The 24,041-nt window shown below is 42.2% G+C and overlaps 1 protein-coding gene across 1 annotated transcript in view; it reads left to right on the top strand.

The window, feature by feature from the left end:
* Positions 1-24,041, top strand: part of PKIA (cAMP-dependent protein kinase inhibitor alpha) — a 41,336-nt gene that overhangs the window by 12,305 nt on the left and 4,990 nt on the right. The window contains exon 3 of the mRNA XM_081205331.1: positions 23,558-23,735. Within this exon, the coding sequence (XP_081061457.1) occupies positions 23,585-23,735 (151 nt within the window). The 5' untranslated portion in view covers positions 23,558-23,584. The remainder of the gene's footprint in view (positions 1-23,557; positions 23,736-24,041) is intronic.

Raw genomic sequence — 24,041 nt, forward strand, 5'->3', positions numbered from 1 at the left:
GACCAAAACATTATTTAGGATTTTCTCTAAATTAAATAGCATTGAAGCTGTGTTCAACACCTGACATTAACCTATTGTAGGGGCCACCAGCCTTTTTGGACCAGTGGGCACATTTCAGATTTTGAGAACATTGTAGGTACCAGTCACATACAAAAAAGCTGTCATTTGGAGCATGCCATAGCGTGACAGGGCTACCGCAGGGGGTGGGGCATAGCATGACACGGAATTACAGACAATACAGTCATTGCTGCTTCTCTCCCCACCCTACCCCCCAGAACAACCTCATGCTTACCATAGGAAGTCAGTGATGTCCTGCTGGTCCTGACTGTGCAGATATAACTGCTAAAGGCAGTGCCTGTTTGCAAATTTAGCACTCTGCCTTTGCTGTTTGGAGATGGGATTCTCTAACATTCACCTGCACTTACGTATTAGTATTACGTATTGGTATTTGCGGAAATTAGCTTCTAGGGAGTACTTGATCTCTGACAAACCCACGACAGGAAAGATGCATCGTGGTTGCTAGGGGAAAAGGAAGGGCAAGCTATGGGTAGTCCAATGGTTACTGGAAAATAAGAGAAGCAGGAGAAGTGCTCTAAAGGAAAGGGGGAAATACAAACTGTTAAGGACTCCAGGGATTCCTATTGCCTGGTTTCCAAGCAACTCGGTCGTCAGTGACAGCTCTGACTTCACTCATTGGCTAAAAACACTGAAAGGCATGAGCAGTCGGGCTGCATCATTTCACAGAAATTGCTTAGGAGGGTAGCTGCACATTTTGCTTCCTGACGTTATTTCTAGGAGGGCTAGAGGCTTGTTTTTATATATATATATACAGTATATAAAACAACGAAAGCTCAGAGTCTGGACCTGTGCCTGGGAGCACCAATGAAAGACTTGGGCGTCAAGTTGGTAACTCCAGCCTATAATAAAAAAGCTGCCTTGATGACATTTGTTATGGTTGCATGATGCAACATGACATTGCATTCTCCTGGTTTGTAAACGTTCAAAATTTATTGATTCCTCAGTCAAGCATCTTTTGCTGTGATGCCTTGTTGTTCTCTTTTTGGTGCCTCCTAAAAGTGCTCTTGTTTAGGCTAGCCTACCCAGACATGTGAGGGTGCGGGTGGCGCTGTGGTCTAAACCACTGAGCCTCTTGGGCTTGCTGATCGGAAGGTTGGTGTTTCAAATCCCTGCGACGGGGTGAGCTCCCATTGTTTGGTGCCTGCTCCTGCCAACTTAGGAGTTCGAAAGCACGTCAAAGTGCAAGTAGACTAGGTACCACTCCGGCAGGAAAGTAAATGGCGTTTCCGTGCACTTCTCTGGTTTCTCCAGAAGTGGCTTAGTCATGCTGGCCACATGACCCGGAAAACTGTCTGCAGACAAACGCCAGCTCGCTCGGCCAGTAAAGCGAGATGAATGCCGCAACCCCAGGGTCGTTTGCAACCGGACTTAACTGTCAGGGGTCCTTTACTTTTACCCAGACATGTAAAGTTGACATATATTTTAATCTGCAGTTTTAGCACATGGTTTTTACTTACGCTGTATTGTAGTGATACTGTCGTCCAGAGTTTTCCCTCTCTGTCACTGGAGGTTGTTTCTATCGTCCCTTCCAAGGTTTTTAAAGCTCTTGAGATTCCTAAGGTTGCAGTTCTCTGCACAGTGAAGGATATTTATTTCCTGTCATGGTTTGGTAAAGATGCAATCCACTAAAGCTTCAAGAGCTAATTTTAATTTATCTAGACTGGTTGTCTCTCTAGGGGGAGCTTCGTGCAGAAGGAAATGCTGAATATGATTGACTTGCGTGCATACGGTTTCCACTGCTACTGCTGCTATGAGTATTGCTGAGGGTGGGGTGGAAGAGTTCTATTGAGGCTGTCATGTTTATCGATGGCCTGTCTGCAATTCCACTTAAATAACTTAAGTCTAGTCGTGCTAAAATAAATGACAGGCAGACTATTCCCCAAGTTTTCAGTTGTTTGTGATGACCATGTCTGATTCCTGAACGAACTCCTCTGGTTGAGCAGGAATAATTCTCTGACTTTACACACTTAACACTTGATCCAATAATGTCATAGACATTCTAATTAGACAAACCGCTCTTGGTAGACGATGAAATGCGTCAATATTAGTTGTCACCGTGTCAATTCTATTCCTAGAGAAGATTTATGGTTCATCTTATTCCACAGTAATATCAGTCACCAGCTTTTGTCGCTTGTAATACCCTTTTCTTCTAGGAGTAAGAAGCTTCAAATCCTGGAAAGGAGCAAACCCTAGTTAGTGTTTACCTGTGATTAACTTTGGTGTGGTCATTCCAAATAGCCATGGGTGAGTCAAGCTGAAGCGGACAGAGAAGAGGGAATGTGATCCTTCAAGCCTTGTCTCCTGTGGTGTAGCATCTGTACAAGCCAATAGAAGTGGAGGTCAGAGGCAGGAAAGGGACCCTTGGGAATACGAAGAACACAAGAAGAGCCTGATGGAGCAGGCCAGTGGCCCATCTAGTCCAGCATCCTGTTCTCACAGTGGCCAACCAGATGACTAAAGCGAAGCCCACAAAGCAGGACCAGAGTGCAATCTCTTAAAGCCATCCAAATTGATGGTCATCACCACTTCTTGGGACAGCAAATTCCTTTAACTAAGCACCGTTGAATCCTCCTATCAAAATGGCTGCTTAGTGGAAAGGTTGGCTCTGATAAGAGAACTCATCCCCTTATCCCAACCATGAGCCTATGATAAGGAATTTGTATAACCCAAATACAAATATAACCCATTTGTATATGATAAGGAATTTGTACACATCTTCCTGTCTCATGACTGTATATGCCGTTAAGTAGCTGTACACTACAGTCATACCTTGGGTTGCGAACACTGCAGGTTGCGCGTGTTCAGGTTGCGGACTGCACCAAACCCAGAAGTACCGGAACGGGTTACTTCCGGGTTTTGGTGCTCGTGCATGCGCAGAAGCACAAAATGACATCATGCGCGTTACACGCAGCACTGCGGGTTGGAAACGCTGTGGGTTGCGAACGTACCTCCCACACGGATCACGTTCGCAACCCAAGGTATGACTGTATTGCCGAAACATGGTTCTACCAAAGCTATGCTGCTGTTTTCTCGGTAAGGCTTGTTCTTCTATATTCTACCACATAACAAGTATGGAACGAAATGCTTCAATTGAGAAATCTGTCTTTTCTTTTTGGTAATGGGGAGTTTCCTCTCACCCCTTTCCGGCCTTGTGTGGTGCACTTGCTAGATGAGAGTGGATGAGGGAAAGCTTGGCAACAGTCAAACAGAAAATAGAGCGACACTCATTAAATCATAGAAGAATTAGAGCATGTAGAAATTTCAGTCTCTCTTTGGAAGAAAAAGTGGGTTGAGAGTATGCATGGAAAAAAGACTGAATGAACAACAAGCTTCGGCTCAGAATTTTAAGTAACCTCCCTTTGTAATAGTTTCTACAGGCGAGTTCTAGTGCTGGAAGTGCTTGGATGGTCAAACAGAATAACAGTAGAAAATTCCAACAAGAATATAGTGCTCTCGTATTCTGCCTCATGCTTCACAGTGACCCGTCAAAGAAATATGTTGTTCATTGTTGATAACAGTTGTCAGTGTGGGCATGTAGGATGTGAAAGCAACATGAATTACATGGGGATGGGCAGTGTTATATTATTCTCAACACATGCTACATTACAAAGCTACATGGCATGATCAAGGGCGTGAATTATGCAGTATCATAATGTGGTGTTAATGTTAAGCAATGTAGTAGCAAGAGGGCATGGAAGAGCTGCTGGTGACAAATGCAAGAAATGAGCTGGCAATGTCAGGTCTGGCAGGCACAATTGATGGGGCTGATGGGGCGCATTTGGCTTGAATGGTCACAAATGCAGGTTCAATTATTTGAAGGGAGAATGGGCGACCTACTCACTGTTAGGCAACACTGTATTTAGAAATACTTTAGCTGAAGATAAACTGCAATCATTTGTCTTCCACTCTTCGTATTGTAGGCACTTATTTTATGTCACATCATTTTGTTTTTATCTTGGAAGATCCCAGAGCCTTTACAAATGTTTCAGCTTTGGCACTTCCATTTCTGAGATGAAAGGCAACTTAGCACTAAGTTGAAACAAGCAACAATCAGGTTTCTGCAGATTGCCATTTGTTCTGATTTATCACTAAAGAGAGTGTTTCCTGGGGGAAAGCAGGGAAAGGCAAAACTGCTTGGACCCATAGTCTAGAAAGCACGGGTCAAGCAGAAGACCGCTGAGACTCATGCTTTCTAGGCAAAGGGCAAGTGGAAGTGTGTATGAAAAAAATTCAATTTAGGATTAGGTGTAGGGAGGGAGACAGTATTTCCCGCATGTCATAAGTATGTCCTCCCTCAGTCCTAAGTGACATAGGGGAGTAAGATTCATTTGCATTGTTTTCTAATTTCCATATTGTTTTTTAGTTAGGTCTGTGGCCCTCATAACTCATTTGAACTCTGCCTATATTGGAGAGAACATCAACCCTTTGGTCACAATCCCTTTTTATGATACTTCCCTATTTTAAAGATAATACTGTTCTGGAAACATTTCCTCTTGTTCTGGAAACATTCCCATTTGTTCACCTATAGTGCTTCAGAGGCATTATAGTGGTATGACCACTTTATTCTTGTGAGTCTTCTGGTGTACCTGACTAAATTCAAACCATGATGATGCTCACAAAGGGAAAGACACATACCTGTATTTAATCTTATGTCCAATCTGGCCTAAATGCCACATTTATCTATAGCTCTCCTTTTGGAGCAAATTGTTCCTTCCTGTAATCCCACTTAAAGGCTGTTAACTAGCCTGTTTGTGCAGCACCAAAAAATGTGTTGCCATTTCATTTAATCAGAAAGGCAAATCTTCTTCCCAAGCAGATCAGTTTAATGGCAGAGTTGTATAGTGTATATGTCATAAAGGATAAAAATAGTGCTGCCATGCAAGTAGTTTTTGATTTCACATTTAGCAGCAGTATAAAAGTATGACCAGGCCCAATATTTAGTCTCGACTGCTCTCTCCTAGATATTTGTTGCATGTAAGGTCATCCCAGCAGGTTTATCTAGCTTCTCATTTGAGGGTCCGATTTCTGCTTTTTCAGTCTTTTTTGAGAGAGGGCAGTAAACCAGAAACTAAAAATAATATGGATATTAGAGTTTTTGCTGTTGGAACCTGTTCCAATGTACTGTATTGTGTAACCCTTGAGTCAGCATTTGGGACCAGGTTCAGTATCTAGAGGATATTCTTATATTACATTCTGGGACTCCAGTTTGCATGTCTATTGAGAGCCAGTGTGGTGTAGTGGTTAAGAGCGGTAGTCTCGTAATCTGGGTAACCGGGTTCGCGTCTCCGCTCCTCCACATGCAGCTGCTGGGTGACCTTGGGCCAGTCACACTTCTCTCAGCCCCACTCACCTCACAGAGTGCTTGTTGTGGGGGAGGAAGGGAAAGGAGAATGTTAGCCGCTTTGAGACTTCTTAAAGGGAGTGAAAGGCGGGATATCAAATCCAAACTCTTCTTCTTCTTCTATGAGTAGCAGCCTTCCCACAATACACACCCACTCATAAGCCATGTGCAAGCAGTGTTGTTTATTCTGCTAACAACAGTGGATCACCAAGAGATCAACAATACAGGCAGCAGCACTCATGGCAAGAGAGAACTTCAGCAGGTAGCACTGGGGTCCATAGACAGCAGGGTAGCTCTAATCATCTTCTCCTAGGTGGATTTCAGCAATAGTATTTTCAGCCTGTAGTGATCCAGCCAGTAACTCCTTGAATCCTCTAACTGAGGCAATCTGCAGGGGACCAGTTCATCAGTCATCTTCACAGGAAATACAAGCTGGGTATGGGGGAGCAGGCAGCCAACCCTTCTGCACAGTGCTGGTCTTTAAGACAGCATAGCTTCCTCCAGGAAACAAATGGTGTGTAGGGCTTGGATCTGTGCAAGGCTCCAGCTGTTAAACTCAAGATCTGTTTTTCCTTTGGCTACATCCCGTATGCCATCTTCCCTATAGCCTGTGTTTGTGTTTTTAGAAGACCTTGTTCACCACAAGTGATCTTTAAAGTAGAGTGATAAGTACTGGCAACTTGAGATGCCCAAGTCTAGCTAGTATGGACTTCCCTAGCCTTTTTCTTTTTTCTATTGCCATCATCCATTTTTAATGATGTGTCAAAGGAATTTCACTAGGATGCAGGGAGATTTTATTTGATTGAAATGTTAGTTTTATTTGTGTTAATTCAGTAAGAAATATTGATCAGTTTCTAGCTGATTCTACATTCTCTATGCTGTGAAAGCACACACCGTTACTACACTGAAGCCAAGCAGATCTGGTTCTCTTCAGGCCCCAAATGGGAGACCAGCTGAGCACAGCAGCCTGAGTCCATTGTGTAAGAAACCTGGGTATAAATGTAATAAATGGTGGTTTGGATCCTAAGTAGACACTGCAGACAGAAGGACTTCCATTCATGGATGGGATTCAGATCCAGTGGAGGTTCACATTAGGGAGAGGCCGTTTCTGCCAATCCTTCCACTGTCTTCCAGTGCTGTTCTAGATGGGGCCATACCTTCCAGAGCAGATTGTCAGGAGTAAAAGGGAAGGGGGAATAGGTGAAAATTCTCTCTCCCTCTCTTTTGCCAGTAGAAATATCCCAAGAGCAGAACCGTATTCAGGGGAAGGTTGTGCAAAGGTTGAGAAAGCAACCAGCCTTTACTTTAGGGCATACTGGCAAAGCAGGACTTTCTCTCTGTCCTCTCCCCACCATGTGCCCCTGTACCCTTCTCAGATCTGCCCCAGAGGGTCTGGAGAATCCCTGGGAAAGCATACAAGGGGAGGGGAGATCATTTTGTTGGGCTTGAAGAAACGCTTGCACTGGTGGAACAATCCCCTTAGCGGTACATTGAACACAACCCAATGTAATTCCATTAAACGTTGGCCTTTAGTTTTTACAGGAAAGCAGGTATAATATTTGTCCCATTCCCCAGCCTTCCTCCTCCCCCCCACCCAGTTGTACAAATGCCAATTGGTACAACTCAGCAGTTGGATTTGCTGCCCTTTAAAAAGTTACATCTACGTGGGCTTGTTTGTGTCACCCTTTTCCTTTTCTGAATGGGAGCCACTTCAAACAAAGCTGCTCTTCAAATAGTTCTGGAGTGAGGAAGTAGCATGTGTGCCAAGCAAAGTCCCATTCAGCTGTCAGTATCTTTCTTGCAATAGAAAAGCTTTTTTGATGGGCGTGTGTGTGTGTTTTCGCTTCTCCTTTCCTTTTGGTGCAAGACAGAAACGATATACTCCATGAGTAAATTAATATATGAAATGTACTCTAGAAGTAAATGTGTAAAATATAATGCACATGTAAATTAATATGTGGAATACAGTTAATATTGCTCATAATTCACCCTAATGGTTGATTACTCTTTGTGGACTGATTTTTATACATGTTTACTCAAGAGAGTCTGTGTGTTTCAGTGGTTAGAAAGTTCGACTTGGACCTTGCACATCAGGGTTCAAATCTCCACTCAGCCATGAAGCTCACTGGGTGACCTTGGATCAGTCAGTCTCTCACCTTACCCTACCTTTCAGGGTTGTTGTGAGGATAAAATGGGGTGAGGGGAGAACCACGTAAGCCATCTCGAGCTACTTAGATGAAAGGTGAGATAGAAATGTAATGATAAAGTGGGGGGAAAGGTCACACTGATTTCAGTGGGGCTCTCAGCCAAGATTTGCATCATCTTGTTTGCTTGCAGCTAAATGGTGTTATATGTGCATGATATATGAATCAATAGGCCTGCTTTGGTAGTTCCTGTGAATACTACAGAGAATGTTCCTGGATATAATTGTGCTTAATCACACACTTGACCACACAGCGCTGTGAGAGCTCAGCAGTGTTTGCTGTTGGAAACATTCAAGTGAAGAGAAAAAATTGATTTTCCTGCAGCTTTTGAATGCTGTGGCCCTGCCATACATTTTTCAGTAGGCTAATGAAGAAACACAGAAAGGAGCGTAGTTGAGCTGCCTCGGACCACCGGTCTATCTGGCTCAGTATTGGCTAGAACTGACTAGAAGTAGCCTTTCAAAGGTTAAGACATGGGCAACTCCTAATCCTTCCTACAGATGCTGCAGATTGAACCTGGAGACTTTTGCATGCAAATCATGTACTCTGCCACTCAGCTACAGCCCCTTTCTGCATCACTGCAGTGTGGCACAACAGAAGGGACAGGTGTCTCAGTATATCAAGGCAAATGTTACAAAGTGAGTTCAGTTGCATTGGAGGTGTAGCTCTGGCAGGCAGCCATGATTACGAAGGGCCAATCACTTGCGGCAGTGCATGGACATATTTGGGTTGCAAAGGAAGCAGCCCCTAACTATCCTTACTGGGCACATTCTAACGTCTATATAAGAACTGCCAGATCCTCTTATAGATGTAGCAAACAATCTCCTTCAGTGCTTCATGCACCTGATCAAAGTGGAAGTGCAGAAGGGGGTCTAGCAGCATTTCAGATCCCCCTAAAGCGAGAACCTTTTAAAGTGTATAAACAGACTTTCCTTATTTGAATGGAACCCTGCCCACCTACAACCTCCCGGTAGCTCAATGATAAGTGAGTTCTGAAAGTAGATTAGCATGGTGGGCTTTCTTGGCTTTGTCCCAAACACGACCAGACAGTGAGGATGAATGACTAGATTTTCAGTTCTTTATTGGCAAAGCATTTGGTTCATCAGCTCCTAACGTACAAGAATACAACAACACTGTCCTGCTAACTAGCTGCCTAGGCACCTGCAACTATGCTGGCAGCTTCTGTTTTGATGGTAGATGTTTCTACACCCACCATGCCTTTTAATCCAAGCAAGCAAGGGCCATTTCAGCCAGGCAACAGCCTGCAAGGAGTGTATGGAGCAGGTCTGATGTGGCCTGAAGGGGTGGCATCCTTGGGGCAAGATAGAGAGGGCTACATTTGGCTCTTGAGAATGAGGTTCTCCATCCCTGGTGTAGACTATATGGAGCTTAGGTGGACCAGTGCTCTGATTCATCAGGCAGCTTCCTATGCTCTCATGCTGCCCAATACTCAGTACTTACAGATGAGTGGTATGTGCATTACAATACTAATAACTTCCATGTGGTCCAAAATGCTGTCAGGAGCATGCTTCTTCCCGAGAGGCACTGATCTTTTACTCGTAGCTTCTAAATGGGAAGATACAGTCAGTCATCCATCTTGGCAGCCAAAGTCCAGGGCTGGAGGAAGGGAAGAAAAGGCCTGTCTTGGCATGCTTGCCAGAGCTCCAACAGCTGCCCATACACTGTGCTATTCTTTCCATCTAGCAGTAGTTCCTTCTTCACTGCCAGGACTTAGAAAGTAGCTCAATACAGGGACCTTTTTGATGGCAACCAAAAAAAGCAAAAGAGCCCGATGTAGCAGATGGGCAGGAATACAATATCTAGCATCAGCAGCAGGTTGTGAAGACATTGGCTGTTAATTTGCAACCCCATGTTGTATCTGCATTATTTATTTTGAGCCCCTGACAGTGGAAGGCTAAAAATGTTCTGCACATATGAAATCGGTTTCAGGTTGATCGGTTGCGGAGTGGCATAGAGGCCAATTTACTTCTGTGGGTATATGGAGCAACAAGATAAAATACCGGGGGGGGGGCACTTCTGACAAGTAGTTAGTCATATGTGAGCATGAAATAAACTCTGCATGGAAGTGTCATTAGAGAAGCTGATTTGCTTCATTTTTGCCATGCTGAAATTATCCCAGAGAAAAAGATGTATTCTGACTTTGTACTCCATGCCCATGCTTAGAAATATTACCTAAATAGTACAGACACGTACTGATTTTAATATTCCCTTTGCACCATGGAAATTTGAGCTAGGTGCCTCTTAATAGAGCATTGTATCCATCCTCACAAAGCTATAGGAAGGAACTGGTCAGCAGTGTGGGGGAATTCCTGGTGATTCCATCTACCTTCCCTCATCGGCTCTGGAGCAGATTTAGGAGTATGTGGGAGGAAGGGGAATAAACAGAAATTTCCTCCCTCCCCTGTCTGTTGGCAGATTCCTTCCGTCAGGGGACAGAAAACATGGGATACCACCCATAATTCCCAAGATTCTTGGGATGTTGCAATAGTTAAGCTGTTATAAATTCTATATATAAGTTTGCAGTATGTTGAGTCACTTGCCGGAAGATAGGATGACATAATTAGGGTAAGACCAGCTGCCTTCAGTTTTTGCCTGTGTTTTTCAACTGGTACACATATATTTTCAGATGGACACCATCTGTGTCCATCACTGTGGTGGGAACTTTAATGATCCGTGTAGTAATGAAGCAGTAAACTTATTTCTGCTGGAAACGGACCTAAAAAGGTTGATGAAATAATAATTGTCTTAACTAGGCTGTGTAGTTGCATAACAGCAGAAGCCGAGAGGCTTAGACTTTACCCTAGCTGGTGGGGGGAAAACAAAACAAAATCCCACTGTCTTCAGTTATAATAGAATGCCCAGGATACAGGTGTGTAGATAAGTGACAAGCAAGCTGTTTGTTCTAAAGACAAATGTTCAAGTGAGGCATAAGCCTCTCTGAGCAGGTATTCTTTATGTATTTCTTCTATCTGTACACACAGAATAAGAAGATAAGAAGCTGTCTTATGCTGAGTTGGACCATTTGTCCATCTAGCTCTGACTGGCAGCTATTCTCTCTTTTTGTTTTAATCATTTTTATTGATTTTCCAATAAAAAACATTCAGTTATATATCCAATCATAATACTTCAATTAAAATTAAGTCTCTAGGACTTTAGTCAGATTTGTTTTTCCTGCCTTGTCAGGAGATGTTGGGGATAGAACCTGCGATCTTCTGCATGCAAAGCAGTTATTCTACTTCTGGACTTAGGCTCTTCTCCCAATCAGCTTAGGCAACCCTTTGCTGGAGTCCTGCTGAAAACTATCCTGGTGGTGGTAGTCCTCCTCCTCCATACACCTCCTTTTTGTGTGTTTCCCAATTGCAAGTGGGGCTAGTTGCAGCAAGTGGGTAAAATGCCATTAGGGGTGGCTGTAGCTTGCCTTCAGGAGATCCTAGGCTCAGTCCCTAACATCTTTTATTTCAGAAGTTCAGGTATCAGGGAATATGGTAGACCCTGGACAGGCACTGCACGTCAGAGTAGACAACACCGATAACAAACTTAGTTGGTCTCTGAGGTGCTACTGGAAGGAATTTTTTTATTTGGTATAAGATGTCTTCCTATGGAATCAAAAGTGGTTCTTCCCACTTTCTCAGAAAGTCCCACTTATTTTGTGTGTGTTCTTTCATCTACGGCCATAAGTTTTCTAGTATAGAAAAAGTGCTGCCCCACACTTAAAAAGGACAGCACTGGTCATGATTTTAAAAGTCTAACGACCTGTGAATCCAGAGGATTGCTGAGCTGTTAAGCTAGTTTTACAAATGTTGCCACATTTATTAGTGCCTCATTATGATTTGTCTGCTTGCCTTCCAAATGAGTAAAATCCTCAATGTGTTTACAGTTTTGCTTTGTTTTTGTTTTTTAGTAGAGGACAATCAATGACTCCTGGTTAAGAAGGCTTCTGATATCTGTTGCCTGCAGGCATTGCCCATGGGAGGAGTAACACTTAAGAGTGTTGCTCCTCAGGACTTTCTTGAAGAATTGGGTCCTGGCTTATCTGATGGTGGTGAGAAAGGAGTTGTCCTCTTGTTGGTGGGATGGAATGAGAAATGGGGAGGTACACAGCTTAACTGTCATTAATGTCCTCATCATGCATTAATGGACCAGGTTCATTGATTTCATTTGGCAATGATGGGAATTCCTACATGTTGATGCCGTGGGGAGATGTTGCTGATACTGGGCTAGATGGACCATTTGGTGTGACAGCTCTTTTATCAGCTCAGACAGCATCCAGTCTAGCAGAACGAATATGACCTACATTCCATCGCATGGCCAGAAGCAGCGAGCCAAGTAGGATGGTTGTGCTAATTTCAACAACAAAATGGGTGGCCCAGATAGGTTCCGTGTTTGAATATGTTTATTTAGCAAACAGAGCTTCATCTATGCCCTTGCCCTCCATGCCCGTGAAACTGCATCTCCCTCAAATGTTCTCTCAGAAGCTTCAATAAAAAGGAATCTTTCTGACAGCTGTGCAATCATAATGGGTTTCATTGACTTTCCAGTGAATGAAGTTTTGGATGACAGTTCGGTTGCACATCTGGTTTAATCCTGTTATCTTTTCCCATTCCTAAATAACAAAGATTGCAGCAATGCAAATGAAAAGAGTAGAAAGTGCTGTGTTTATGGCTTCATTTGTGCACAACAGATGCACAACAGAACTACCTGGGATAGCTCAGTTAGTAGAGCATGAGACTGTTAATATCAGGGTCATGGGTTTGAGCCCCATGTTGGATGAAAGATTCTTGCATTGTAGTGGTATGGAATAGATTACCTTTGTGGCCCCTTCCAACTCTATAATTCTAAGGCTCTCTTCCTCTGTTCTTATTTCCAAGGTACTCTATTATAATTCTGATCTTCAGTCTGTACACTCCCTTAGTTTATATTTCATGCCATTGAGTCATTTGTGGATGTGACTGTTTTGGTTTGTTTCTGGCTATTTGGGTTTCCCCCCACTTTGCCCAGGGACCTTTTCTAATTAATATATTCTAATTATTCTTCCTGTTAAGATCTTCCCTTTGTCTATGTGTAGTGCTGTTTTCGGTTCAGCTCTGTGAGCAGATTCAAATCAAAATGGAGCAAATCATCAGACTTGGGAGTTCTTCTGATTATATAATTTCCTGCTTAAAATGATATTGAAAAACAATACATGAAAAATGATTGACCACTCTGTTTATTTTCTTTTTTAAATTTTAAACCAATGAGAAATAAACACAATTCAATTCATTCTAAAACTTGGTTGCTCATATGCCATTTTAGGACCAAGCAAATTAAATGAAAGCTACAGTGGGCATTCCTTGACTGTCAGCTGTTTCATTCTTTAAAGAGGAATCTTCTATATAAGGTGCATAAGCCCTTTGTTAGGACTATGACAGTTACCATAAAGCTCTTAGGGGTATTATTCAGCTGATAGATCACGCATTCCAGCTGAATTATTTTGCATTTCATATAGAAGAGGTTTCAGAGATTCCCACCCCCAGAAAAATGCCGTAGGTTCTGAAACATTATTAGAGGATAATATCATTACTGTGCACATCCTCTGTTAATTTCCTGAGTACTTCCTCCATGTGAATTTATTTTGTCTCATATAAAACAGTATCGCGCACGCGCACACAACCTTGCTTAAAGGTATATTCACACTTCTTGCTTAAAACCCTATTTTGCCACTAATCATTAATTTTTTTTGCCACTGCTGATGGGTCATCTGCAGAAGGCTTCAGTTTTGTAATCCTTTGAAAGCCTCCAACAGAGAGCTGAGAGCTGGGAAGGAAAATAGCTTGGAAATGATGGGTTCGGGGACAGTTTGATGACACAGAAAGGCAGGAGTAGGGAGCTGTGTTTGGCCTACCATTTCCATGGTTCCTGACCACCCACCATGCTGGTTGGGGATCATTGGTTTAACAACGCTTGATCTGTCACAGGTTCCCCATCCTTGCAAAAGTGTGGGATAGAAGAGAAACAAGCTCTTTTCTTGCATTTACCAGGTCTCTTGACATACATTAATTGAGAAGCCAATCCTATGCACATTTACCAGGGAGCAAACCCACTGGACATAGCAAGACTTGAGTCAGAGGACTGGGCTGTAAAATGCATAACCATTGCCTGTCTGCTTTGCTTTAACTACAGAGGTCCCTCGGGTTAAGTACTTAATTCGTTCTGGAGGTCCGTGCTTAACCTGAAACTGTTCTTAACCTGAAGCACCACTTTAGCTAATGGGGCCTCCCACTGTGCCGCCGGAGCACGATTTCTGTTCTCATCCTATTTCTGAGTTAGCGGAGTCTGTAACCTGAAGCGTATGTAACCCGAGGTACCACTGTATTTCCATGCAACGTTGTCTGATTTAATCACTTAAGGATAGATATAGTCATGTGCTGGATTGAAATTAATACCTCTATGTTTGAAAACCTCTACATAAAATGCAAACAATGTAGGGAAGAGCTCTACAGCCTCCTGTATCTTCATCCTTGATTTTATTTGAAGCTGCCTTATATTCTGTGTCATATTGTTTACTCTTGACAAGAGTGCTCCAGAGAGCCTTGGGGCAGATCAATGTCTTTCCCAGTCCTGCTTTTTAATTGTTTATTTATATCCCTTAAGGCAGGGATCAGCAAAGTTTTTCAGTAGGGGGCCGGTCCACTGTCCCTCAGACCTTGTGGGGGACCAGACTATATTTTGAAAAGGGAAAAAAAAGTTTCCTATGCCCCACAAATAACCCAGAGATGCATTTTAAATAAAAGCACACATTCTACTCATGTAAAAACACGCTGATTCCCAGACCGTCCACGGGCTGGATTTAGAAGGCGATTGGGCTGGATCCGGCCCCCGGGCCTTAGTTTGCCTACCCATGCCTTTAGGTAAAAGAGCTGTGTATATCCATGCAAATTAACTGTGAAAGATCCCAGGTCCTGTTCCATGCCCATTTTTCACTTATGGCCTTGCCATCTAGGCAGTGTGTCGCACTGATTCCCCCTCTATCTCCAACTCTGGGTTGCTGATTTGGGGCAGAGAAATAAATCCACAAAACAAACCTCTAAATCTGGTCCAGAATATTGCATGTCATTTTAACATATATATGCAGAACAAGACAACATATATTTAAATACACTGCAAAGTTTTGACGCAGTGTCTTTGTGTGCATAATGATAGTATATAGTATGTGGCTTACCCAAATCTGACTCTTTTCACGTGACCACTTAAAGTGATAACTCATGCTTGCTTTGTCACTGAAACATGTATATTGATTGACAGGTACATTCATTGAGCTCTATCTGGGGCAGCTGACTTGGGGCATCAAGGCAGCCAAACCTTCATATGCATTGCAGTAATTGAAATTAATTGTATCAGAAGCGTAGTTCTGAAAATCAGCTTGTTTGGAAAGTGTGTGTTAGTATGACCTGGGTCATATTAAAGAACTAAATTGTCTTTCCACATTCTCACTAGGGTCTACTTCATATTTCTACAGGGATGCTCTCTGGAAATATTTGGAATGCTGTTTCCTTAATGGTTCTGTTTCAAGCTTACACTGTTCAATTTCAGCTCTTTATTGCTGCTTTGAAAGCTCCTGATGTAAGAATACTTGCCATAAAGAAGCACCAATATCTGAAAATGCATCTGTTTCCTTTTGCAGATGTCATGATATCTCAGCTGGGACCAGTAAGAATGGACAAATGTTTAGTGTGTTGCACTAAAGCAAGAACTGATACACAGCATCCTTTCTTATCTGTACAGCAGGTCCCACCAGGTTCTATTTCAATAAAAGGAGAAGTGGTGATCCAAGTCAGATGGTAGCAACTGCTATTTTTAAAAGAGATTGAGTAAGAAGTCAAATGATGTACCTGCTGGATCATAGTGTTGATTACTGAACCAACTTGCTGACTTTCAAGTCCTTTGGGTGTATGGTTTATTTTCCTCGAATTTCAAGCCAACTCCAGCAAATGAACATGTTTGTTCTTTCTTTTAAATAAGTAAATACCTTCTGCAATTTAAATGCTCAGTACAAATTAGCTGGCATGTCATGGCTCTCGCCCAAATCTGCAATTTGAAGGTCTATAAAGTTTCAGTGACCCATGTTTGGCCGAAGCTCTGTTTGGGGTGGGGCATGGAATGGAGGAATTGGTCTTATAGCTGGTAGAGGCTCACCTGAATCTCGGGCAGAAGTATTTCACAAATTTACTATGTGATCCTTTTAATGACAGGAACTGAAGCTGGGATCTTATACATATGAACCATGTGCTCTGTTTTCCCTCCCCAGCTTGGGTCATGAAAGACATGGTATTGTACAAATTAAAGGAGTTGTGGCACTTCTAATGCTTAAACATGCTTTTAGCATACAGTATTTCCAACACAACCACAATCTTATTTTCTTAGAGATCACTTCTGCCAATGGCAGGCAAGCTTTATTTCTAGTTGTCCAAACTCTTAAGCATGTTGTTTGGAGTTTGAGACAGTCTAAGTTAGGTAACCATAACAACAGCACAATTATATATATATGTCTACTGAGAGATAAGTCCCACTGAGCTCTGTGGGTCTTTCTTCCAGGAATATGGACATAGGGTTGCAGTTGAAGAAATCTCATGAATTTATAAAAGACTTGTATCTTTTTATTATATTTAAATGACATTAGTCTCCTCACACGATAATTATGTGTGAGGCTTTTAGGAAACCCTAGGCAATTCACTTATTGTAAATGGTTTGTTTTTCTATGGGGAAAAATGTTTTAAAATCTAGGACTATCAGCTAATGCAGTTACATGAAAAATTAAATGTGTTTTTATGGGATCTTCATAGATCTTAAAGGCTTTCTGTTTCCTTAGAGAAAATGAAAAATTCTAGTGAGAGGACTTGTTTCCTGTTTTTCTTTCCAGGTACTGGGCCATATTTATCTATACAGAGTGTCCTCTGCTCTTTCTTTGGGACTTCTTGGAAGTGTAGACTATGATCCAGAAGAAGCAGAAACAACATGGCATAGGGCACCCCAAACAAAGCATACACCTTGGTTTCTAGATCTGTCAAGTTAAAGACTGAGCTGAGATTTGAACTAAGAGCTTCCCAGATCCTGCTATTAGCTGCTGTATTACATGGGTTCTTTGCCTGGGTAGAACTAAAATGAAGTAGTCACTTTAACTATGGAATTTCCTAAGAGGGGGCAGTGTGCCCATCAGTACCTCCATGATGTCCATGCAAATGTCTCCATAAATATCCCCACATCTATCAAGCAGAATACAGTGTTTCTTCTTCCTGTTCGTTTCCTGTTTGACATCCAAGACATCTATTTTTAGGATCCATCCTATTCTTCTAATGATAAAGTGTTTTAACTGGTTTTATTTATGTATTTTTACATTGTTGTCACCCACCCTGGGACCTTATGATGATGCAGATTTATGGCAGGTACATCTAAATCATCATCCTAAAACACAGACAGCAGTGCATCCATTAACGCAGGCATCCTCAACCTTCAGACCTCCAGATGTTTTGGACTACAGTTCCCATCATCCCTGACCACTGGTCCTGTTAGCTAGTGATCATGGGAGTTGTAGGCCAAAACATCTGGAGGGCCACAGGTTGAAGATGCCTGCATTAACAAAACAGTATGATCAATAGTATAATAAAAAGGGCAAAGTTCAGAAAATAGTCTTACTAATTCTGCCATCCGCCATATACAAGTGACTCTTTAGCTTAATTGACTAAATATGACATAATGCCATCATTATCAGTTGTTCAGCAAACTTACTGCAATCAGCAGAGCAAGATGCAGTTTTCTATGGTGCATGAGAACAGGCTTTGTAATAAGCTTTTTGCATTAACAGATTGCTGTAAGTCAGCAGCCTGGCAGGGAATAATTAGTGAACAACATTGGAGTGATGTGAAATTAGCACCAAGAGCCCAGTTATCATTTGTTTTTGAGGAGTGGCTTGCTGCAGCTGGTCTTTTGCCCAATTACTCAGAAGCTTTGCACATGAGTCTCGGAAATCATCCCTGGATAAAGGGATCAGACAAATATCAAATGGTAAATATGTTTACATGGAAGGAAGGATCAAAGTATGAAATTTTGATACAGGAAATTGTCTGATCATCGAATCCAGAGCAATTGTTCCTACAGTGTCAGCCCAACTTTGTTTGACTTGCATATTGTTTATTTTTTTTTTATTAATAAATTTTTATTGGTTTTACAGCATTTTTAAGAAGAACAAACAAACACAAAACAAAACAAACATACAAAATACTTTCAAAGATATTTTCATAAACCTCTTTTCTTGGACTTCCCCATACCCCCCCTCTCTGCATCCCAGTGTCCATATTTGAACTAGCAACTCCCAGTTGTTACTTTCTAATCTCTGTCGTCTTAGTCCTCCTTTATTATCTAACCTTGTATCCCTGTACCCTGTTACTTCTAGCAACCACAACATTTTAACATTCGTTGAGTTTATAGTAGTCCTTAAGATAGCTCTTAAATTTTTTCCATTCTTCTTCCACCATCTCTTTACGTTGGTCACGGATTCTGCCTGTCATCTCAGCCAGTGTCATATAGTCCATCACTTTCATCTGCCATTCTTCCAAAGTAGGTAAATCTTGTGTCTTCCAATACTTTGCGATGAGTATTCTTGCTGCTGTTGTGGCATACATAAAGAAATTTCTATCTTTCTTTGTCACCAATTGGCCGACAATGCCCAAGAGAAAGGCCTCTGGTTTTTTAGAAAATGTACATTTAAGTACCTTTTTCATTTCATTATAGATCATTTCCCAGAAGGCCTTTATCTTCGGGCATGTCCACCAAAGGTGGTAAAAAGTACCTTCAGTCTCTTTACATTTCCAACATTTATTATCGGGCAAATGATAGATTTTTGCCAGCTTGACTGGGGTCATGTACCACCTGTATACCATTTTCATAATGTTTTCCTTTAAGGCATTACATGCCGTAAATTTGATACCGGTGTTCCATAACCATTCCCAGTCATCTGACATAATGTTGTGTCCAACATCCTGCGCCCACTTAATCATAGCAGATTTAACTGTTTCATCCTGTGTGTTCCATTTCAACAGCAAGTTATACATTCTAGATAAATTCTTAGTATTGGGTTCTAGCAGTTCGGTCTCTAGTTTTGATTTCTCCACTTGGAAACCGATTTTCCTATCCTGTTTAAAAATTTCCATTATTTGGCGATATTGAAACCAATTTTCTACTTTGTGCTTCAATTTCTCCTGACTTTGTAGTTTAACCTTGTCTCCATCCTGTTCTAAAATTTCCCAATACTTCGGCCATCCGACCTCCATATTGAGTTTCTTCACTGCTTTAGCCTCCACTGGTGACACCCATCTAGGGGTTTTATTTTCCAATAAATCTTTGTATCTTATCCAGACATTAAATAATGCTTTTCTAACGATGTGATTTTTGAAGGTACTGTTAACCTTGTCATACCAAAGATATGCATGCCAACCAAAAGCATTATTGAAGCCTTCCAGATCCAAGATGTCTGTATTCTCGAGGAGCATCCATTCTTTCAGCCAGCAAAACGCTGCTGCCTCATAGTACAATTTTAGGTCCGGCAGGGCAAAACCCCCTCTTTCTTTAGCGTCAGTCAGTATTTTGAATTTAATTCGGGGCTTTTTGCCCTGCCAGACAAATTTCGAAATGTCTTTGTGCCACCTCTTAAAACATTCCATCTTATCAAGAATCTGCAAGGTCTGAAACAAAAATAACATTCTAGGCAATACATTCATTTTAATTACTACAATTCGGCCTAACATTGACAGTTTCAGATTTGACCATATTTCTAGATCTTTTTTAATCTCTGACCAACATTTTTCATAATTGTCCTTATACAAATTAACATTCTTAGGTGTTAAATAAACCCCTAGGTATTTGACTTTCTTAACCACTGTCAAGCCTGTTTCCTCCTGAAATTTCTCCTTTTCCATATCTGTTAGGTTTTTCCCTAAGACTTTAGTTTTTTGCTTATTCAACTTAAATCCAGCCACCTGGCCAAATTGTTGAATTATTTCTAAAACCCTTTTCGTACTAGTGTTTGGCTCTTGCAAAGTCAATACTAGGTCATCTGCATACGCTCTTAACTTGTAATGTTTAGCTCCGACCTGCACACCTTTGACCTGCTGGTCATTTCTTATCATATTCAGCAACACCTCCAGAACCGAAATAAAAAGTAATGGGGAAATTGGGCACCCCTGCCGAGTTCCTTTTTCTATCTTAAGTTCCTCAGTCACAACATTATTTACAATCAGCTTAGCTTTTTGTTCAGAATATATTGCAGCCATACCATTCTCAAAACCCTGGCCTACCCCCATCCCATGAAGATTCTTCCTCATAAAACTCCAAGAGATATTATCCAAGAGATATTACTTACCTGGCAGGGGAGACACCTTGATCATGACTTGCATATTGTTTATTTGCAAAAGCTTTTCTCTTTCACTGCTAATTTATTTATTTATTTATTTATTTTTTAAGTAGGATAAACAGAACATTAAGTTCTCACTTACCATTGTGTCTACCTTCTACTGAGATGACAGTGTGCTATGGAACCTTTGAAAAATCTTTCCTCCCCCTTGTCCCTCTCTCTGCCACCTTGCACCTGTTATGTCCTTTCACAGTCAAATTATCTGCAGTATTTGTATTATTATTAATATTATTATTAATATAATGTTTGTTAGTCACTTTATCTTGACCAGGGCAACCCAAAGCGGCTTACAGCCAAACAAATAGACAACAAACCCCATATAGATACATTAAAACCAAGAGGAAAGCGAAATAGAAACAGGGAGCCACTGCAGGAAAGGGCCTGCCACACATATACTGCAGATACAGTACAGTGGTACCTTGGGTTACATACGCTTCAGGTTACAGACTCCGCTAACCCAGAAATAGTACCTTGGGTTAAGAACTTTGCTTCAGGATGAGAACAGAAATCGCGTGGCGGCAGCAGCGGGAGGCCCCACTAGCTAAAGTGGTACCTCAGGTTAAAAACAGTTTCAGGTTAAGAACGGACCTCCAGAACGAATTAAGTTCTTAACCCAAGGCATCACTGTATTGGGAAGAAGCTTTGAACAGCTTCAGGGTGCCACTCAAACTCCTCTCCTCTCCAGCTGCCAATCAAAGCCTCAATGAATAATTCGAGTGGGACAGAGGGCAGTTTCCCCCGGCCCTTCTAGGAAGCTTTTGTGCACTGGCTCAAAACAACATAGTTTTTCCCAGTGCTGTTTTGGCCTTGCCTGCTTGACCTATGAATCTGATAGCTTTCTAAGTCAGTGGTGTGGAAACACAGGCCCTGGGCCCCAAATGTAGACATACTCTCCTCAGGCTGCACTCTTCACAGGCCTGGCTTTCCCCCCTCCACAAGCCTTTTTTAATTTTTTGCCTTGCATCATATTTCAAACTGGTGTTTTAGAGAGGCTTCCTATTGCTGTAAGTGAATTGCAGCCACTCCAGTTCATCTGCCCTTTTTCTTTCTCTTTAATAATGGCTGTCCATGTAGGATGCCCCATTGGGTGAGTTCAATGGAGTTCGGTGGTTCAATGGAGACAACACTTCTTTCTTGGATCAGATGTGCTTTCCCCACTTTTTCTGTGCTCCCTTAGCTTCCTAGGAGGCTGTAGGCAGGGATGGGGAACAGTAGTCTTCCAGTTGTTGTTGGACTCCATCATCTCTTCCTGGGAAAGCTGGCTTGGAGTTGCTATCCAACAATATATGGAAGGCTGCAGGTTCCCCACCCCTGCTGAAAGATGCATTTGGGTGATGGAGGGAAAGGGTTATCAGGGACATCAGCATGGGTCTACCTCCTCCCTGTCACCTAGCTTTTAACTAGGGGACAGCATACCACTCCTTTCCCATAAGAGGGGTTTGTAATTTTCCCAAGGGCCACCATGCCTTTCATCGTGGTGCTTCATCCTCATCCCAAATGACACTATCCAGGCCCAAGGCAGTCTGGGAAGGGGAAAGAAAATGGTGGCTGGAGACACCAAAGAAGAACAACTTTGCCAGCTTGGTTATGGCCATTGCCACTTCTATAGGCAGCAGCAAAGAAGGAAAGAAAGAAAGGCCTGCTACCACCTTACTACCTCTTTCTATCATTAGCCCAAAGGTGATGAATTTAGGCACACATTAGTATGATAGGACCAAATAATCAGGGTATCATTTTACCTCGGCCCTAGAATGAGGTCTGTTAGCTATATGTGTTGCGGAGATGTGAGGGAAGCTAGAAATAATGAGTTTATTGAGAAACGTTTTCTCTGTTGGTGTGTGTGTGCAGCTTTGTTTTAATAAATTTTTGAGCTTTGTGTTAGATCATGTTGTTTACAGCATTAACGTTAGTGTGTCATTGTTCGGGCTGATGGCCCTGCCGCCTGCCATTCTCAGAAGTTCTGTTGGTGTGAAGCCCTGTGTGGATAAACTGCTCAGAGACATTCGATATGGCTATATTTAGCCCGTATAAAATGTTGTACCTAATCCCCTTCCGCCAGCTTCTCAAATAACTGTTCACTTGGCTCCAGGAAGGCTCATGTAACTATTTGTCTCTTGTCTGATCGAAAGGAAGACTGGGGGCTGGCGGGGGGAGACACAAGTAAAGAGGCTAAAAATAGGCAAATGCCTGTTGTTAGCAGGCTTATTTTAGGTGTATGATTCTGTTTGAAAGCAGGAAAGACATGGAGGCTGAGGGGGCTAGGATAGCGATGGACGTGAATCATTATTTCAGATCTCCTCATTCAACCATGAATTTGGAATTGATATAAAGCAGTCTTCCTCAACCTGGAGCCCTCCAACACACTCCAACCAGCGTTCCCTTCTTTCTAGTTGAGAACCTCAGGCTAGCCAGATAAACCAGACACTCTGGGTAGACAATATTGTGCCTTCCAGATGTTGTGCAACTGCAGAAGCAGCTGAAGCAGCACCAGTCTAATGTGCTTTGGCTGACCCATTAGCAAATGATGGACAGCCATGGTATTTCCCACCAGCTAAAGTAAACCATGGGACGCGGGTGGCGCTGTGGGTAAAACCTCAGCGCCTAGGACTTGCCGATCGCATGGTCGGCGGTTCGAATCCCCGCGGCGGGGTGCGCTCCCATCGTTCGGTCCCAGCGCCTGCCAACCTAGCAGTTCGAAAGCACCTCCGGGTGCAAGTAGATAAATAGGGACCGCTTACCAGCGGGAAGGTAAACGGCATTCCGTGTGCTGCACTGGCTCGCCAGATGCAGCTTGTCACGCTGGCCACGTGACCCGGAAGTGTCTGCAGACAGCGCTGGCTCCCGGTCTATAGAGTGAGATGAGCGCACAACCCGAGAGTCTGGCAAGACTGGCCCGTACGGGCAGGGGTACCTTTACCTTTAAAGTAAACCATTTTTGATGATGTTAATTAATAGATTAACATCATTTTTAGATCAGCTTATTTTAACCTGGTGCCCTTCAGCTCCCACTACCCTTGAGCTTTGGCCATGCTAGCTGGCGCTAACAGGATCTGGTGTTCAACAAAACCTGAAGGGACACAGTCAAAATAAAAAAAAATCCTTCCTGTAGCACCTTAAAGACCAACTAAGTTAGTTCTTGGTATAAGCTTTCGTGTGCATGCACACTTCTTCAGTGTATCTGAAGAAGTGTGCATGCACACGAAAGCTTATACCAAGAACTAACTTAGTTGGTCTTTAAGGTGCTACAGGAAGGAATTTTTTTTATTTTGACTATGGCAGACCAACACGGCTACCTATCTGTAACTGAAGGGACACAGGTTAGCTATCCCTTCCCCAAAGCCTTCCACGATACAAGGTGTGAAATTGTCTTACCAGTTGTACAAATCATCTAAAGATTCCATATTTGTCTCCTTGCTTCATGAGCTCCTATTATCCCTAATGTAGCTTTTGATTTTCTTTGGTTTTTCTTAGGTACTGCTATGTGGATACTGGTTAGCAATGACTGATGTGGAATCTACATATGCAGATTTCATTGCTTCTGGGAGAACCGGGAGAAGAAATGCCCTTCACGATATCCTTGTGTCCTCTGCAAGTGGAAATTCTAGTGAACTATCCTTGAAGTTATCAGAACTTGATATAAACAAAACTGGTAAGTACTAATCTGAAAGGTTAAGAGAAAAAGCATTAATAAGTCTGCAAGGGACATCATTCATGGAAACAACATGCTGGGCTTTAGTGGCTTTTCACATTTATTGTTATTAATTTATTTACTTTTTTAAAAAAATTAAATGTCTTACCTGCTCTTCTCCTTAAGGTTCCAAAGCAGGCTACAAAAATTTAAAATTCAGTATTAAAAATTAGTCTTTAGCAGGTTTGTATATGAGGGCATTTTATGTACTTCTATCTAGTACAAGGCCATAGCAGAATAGTAGACTAGTTCATGAAATATGTTGCT

The sequence above is a fragment of the Podarcis bocagei genome, assembly GCF_964188305.1.
Source record: "Podarcis bocagei genome assembly, chromosome: 8".
NCBI classification, from domain to species: domain Eukaryota; kingdom Metazoa; phylum Chordata; class Lepidosauria; order Squamata; family Lacertidae; genus Podarcis; species Podarcis bocagei.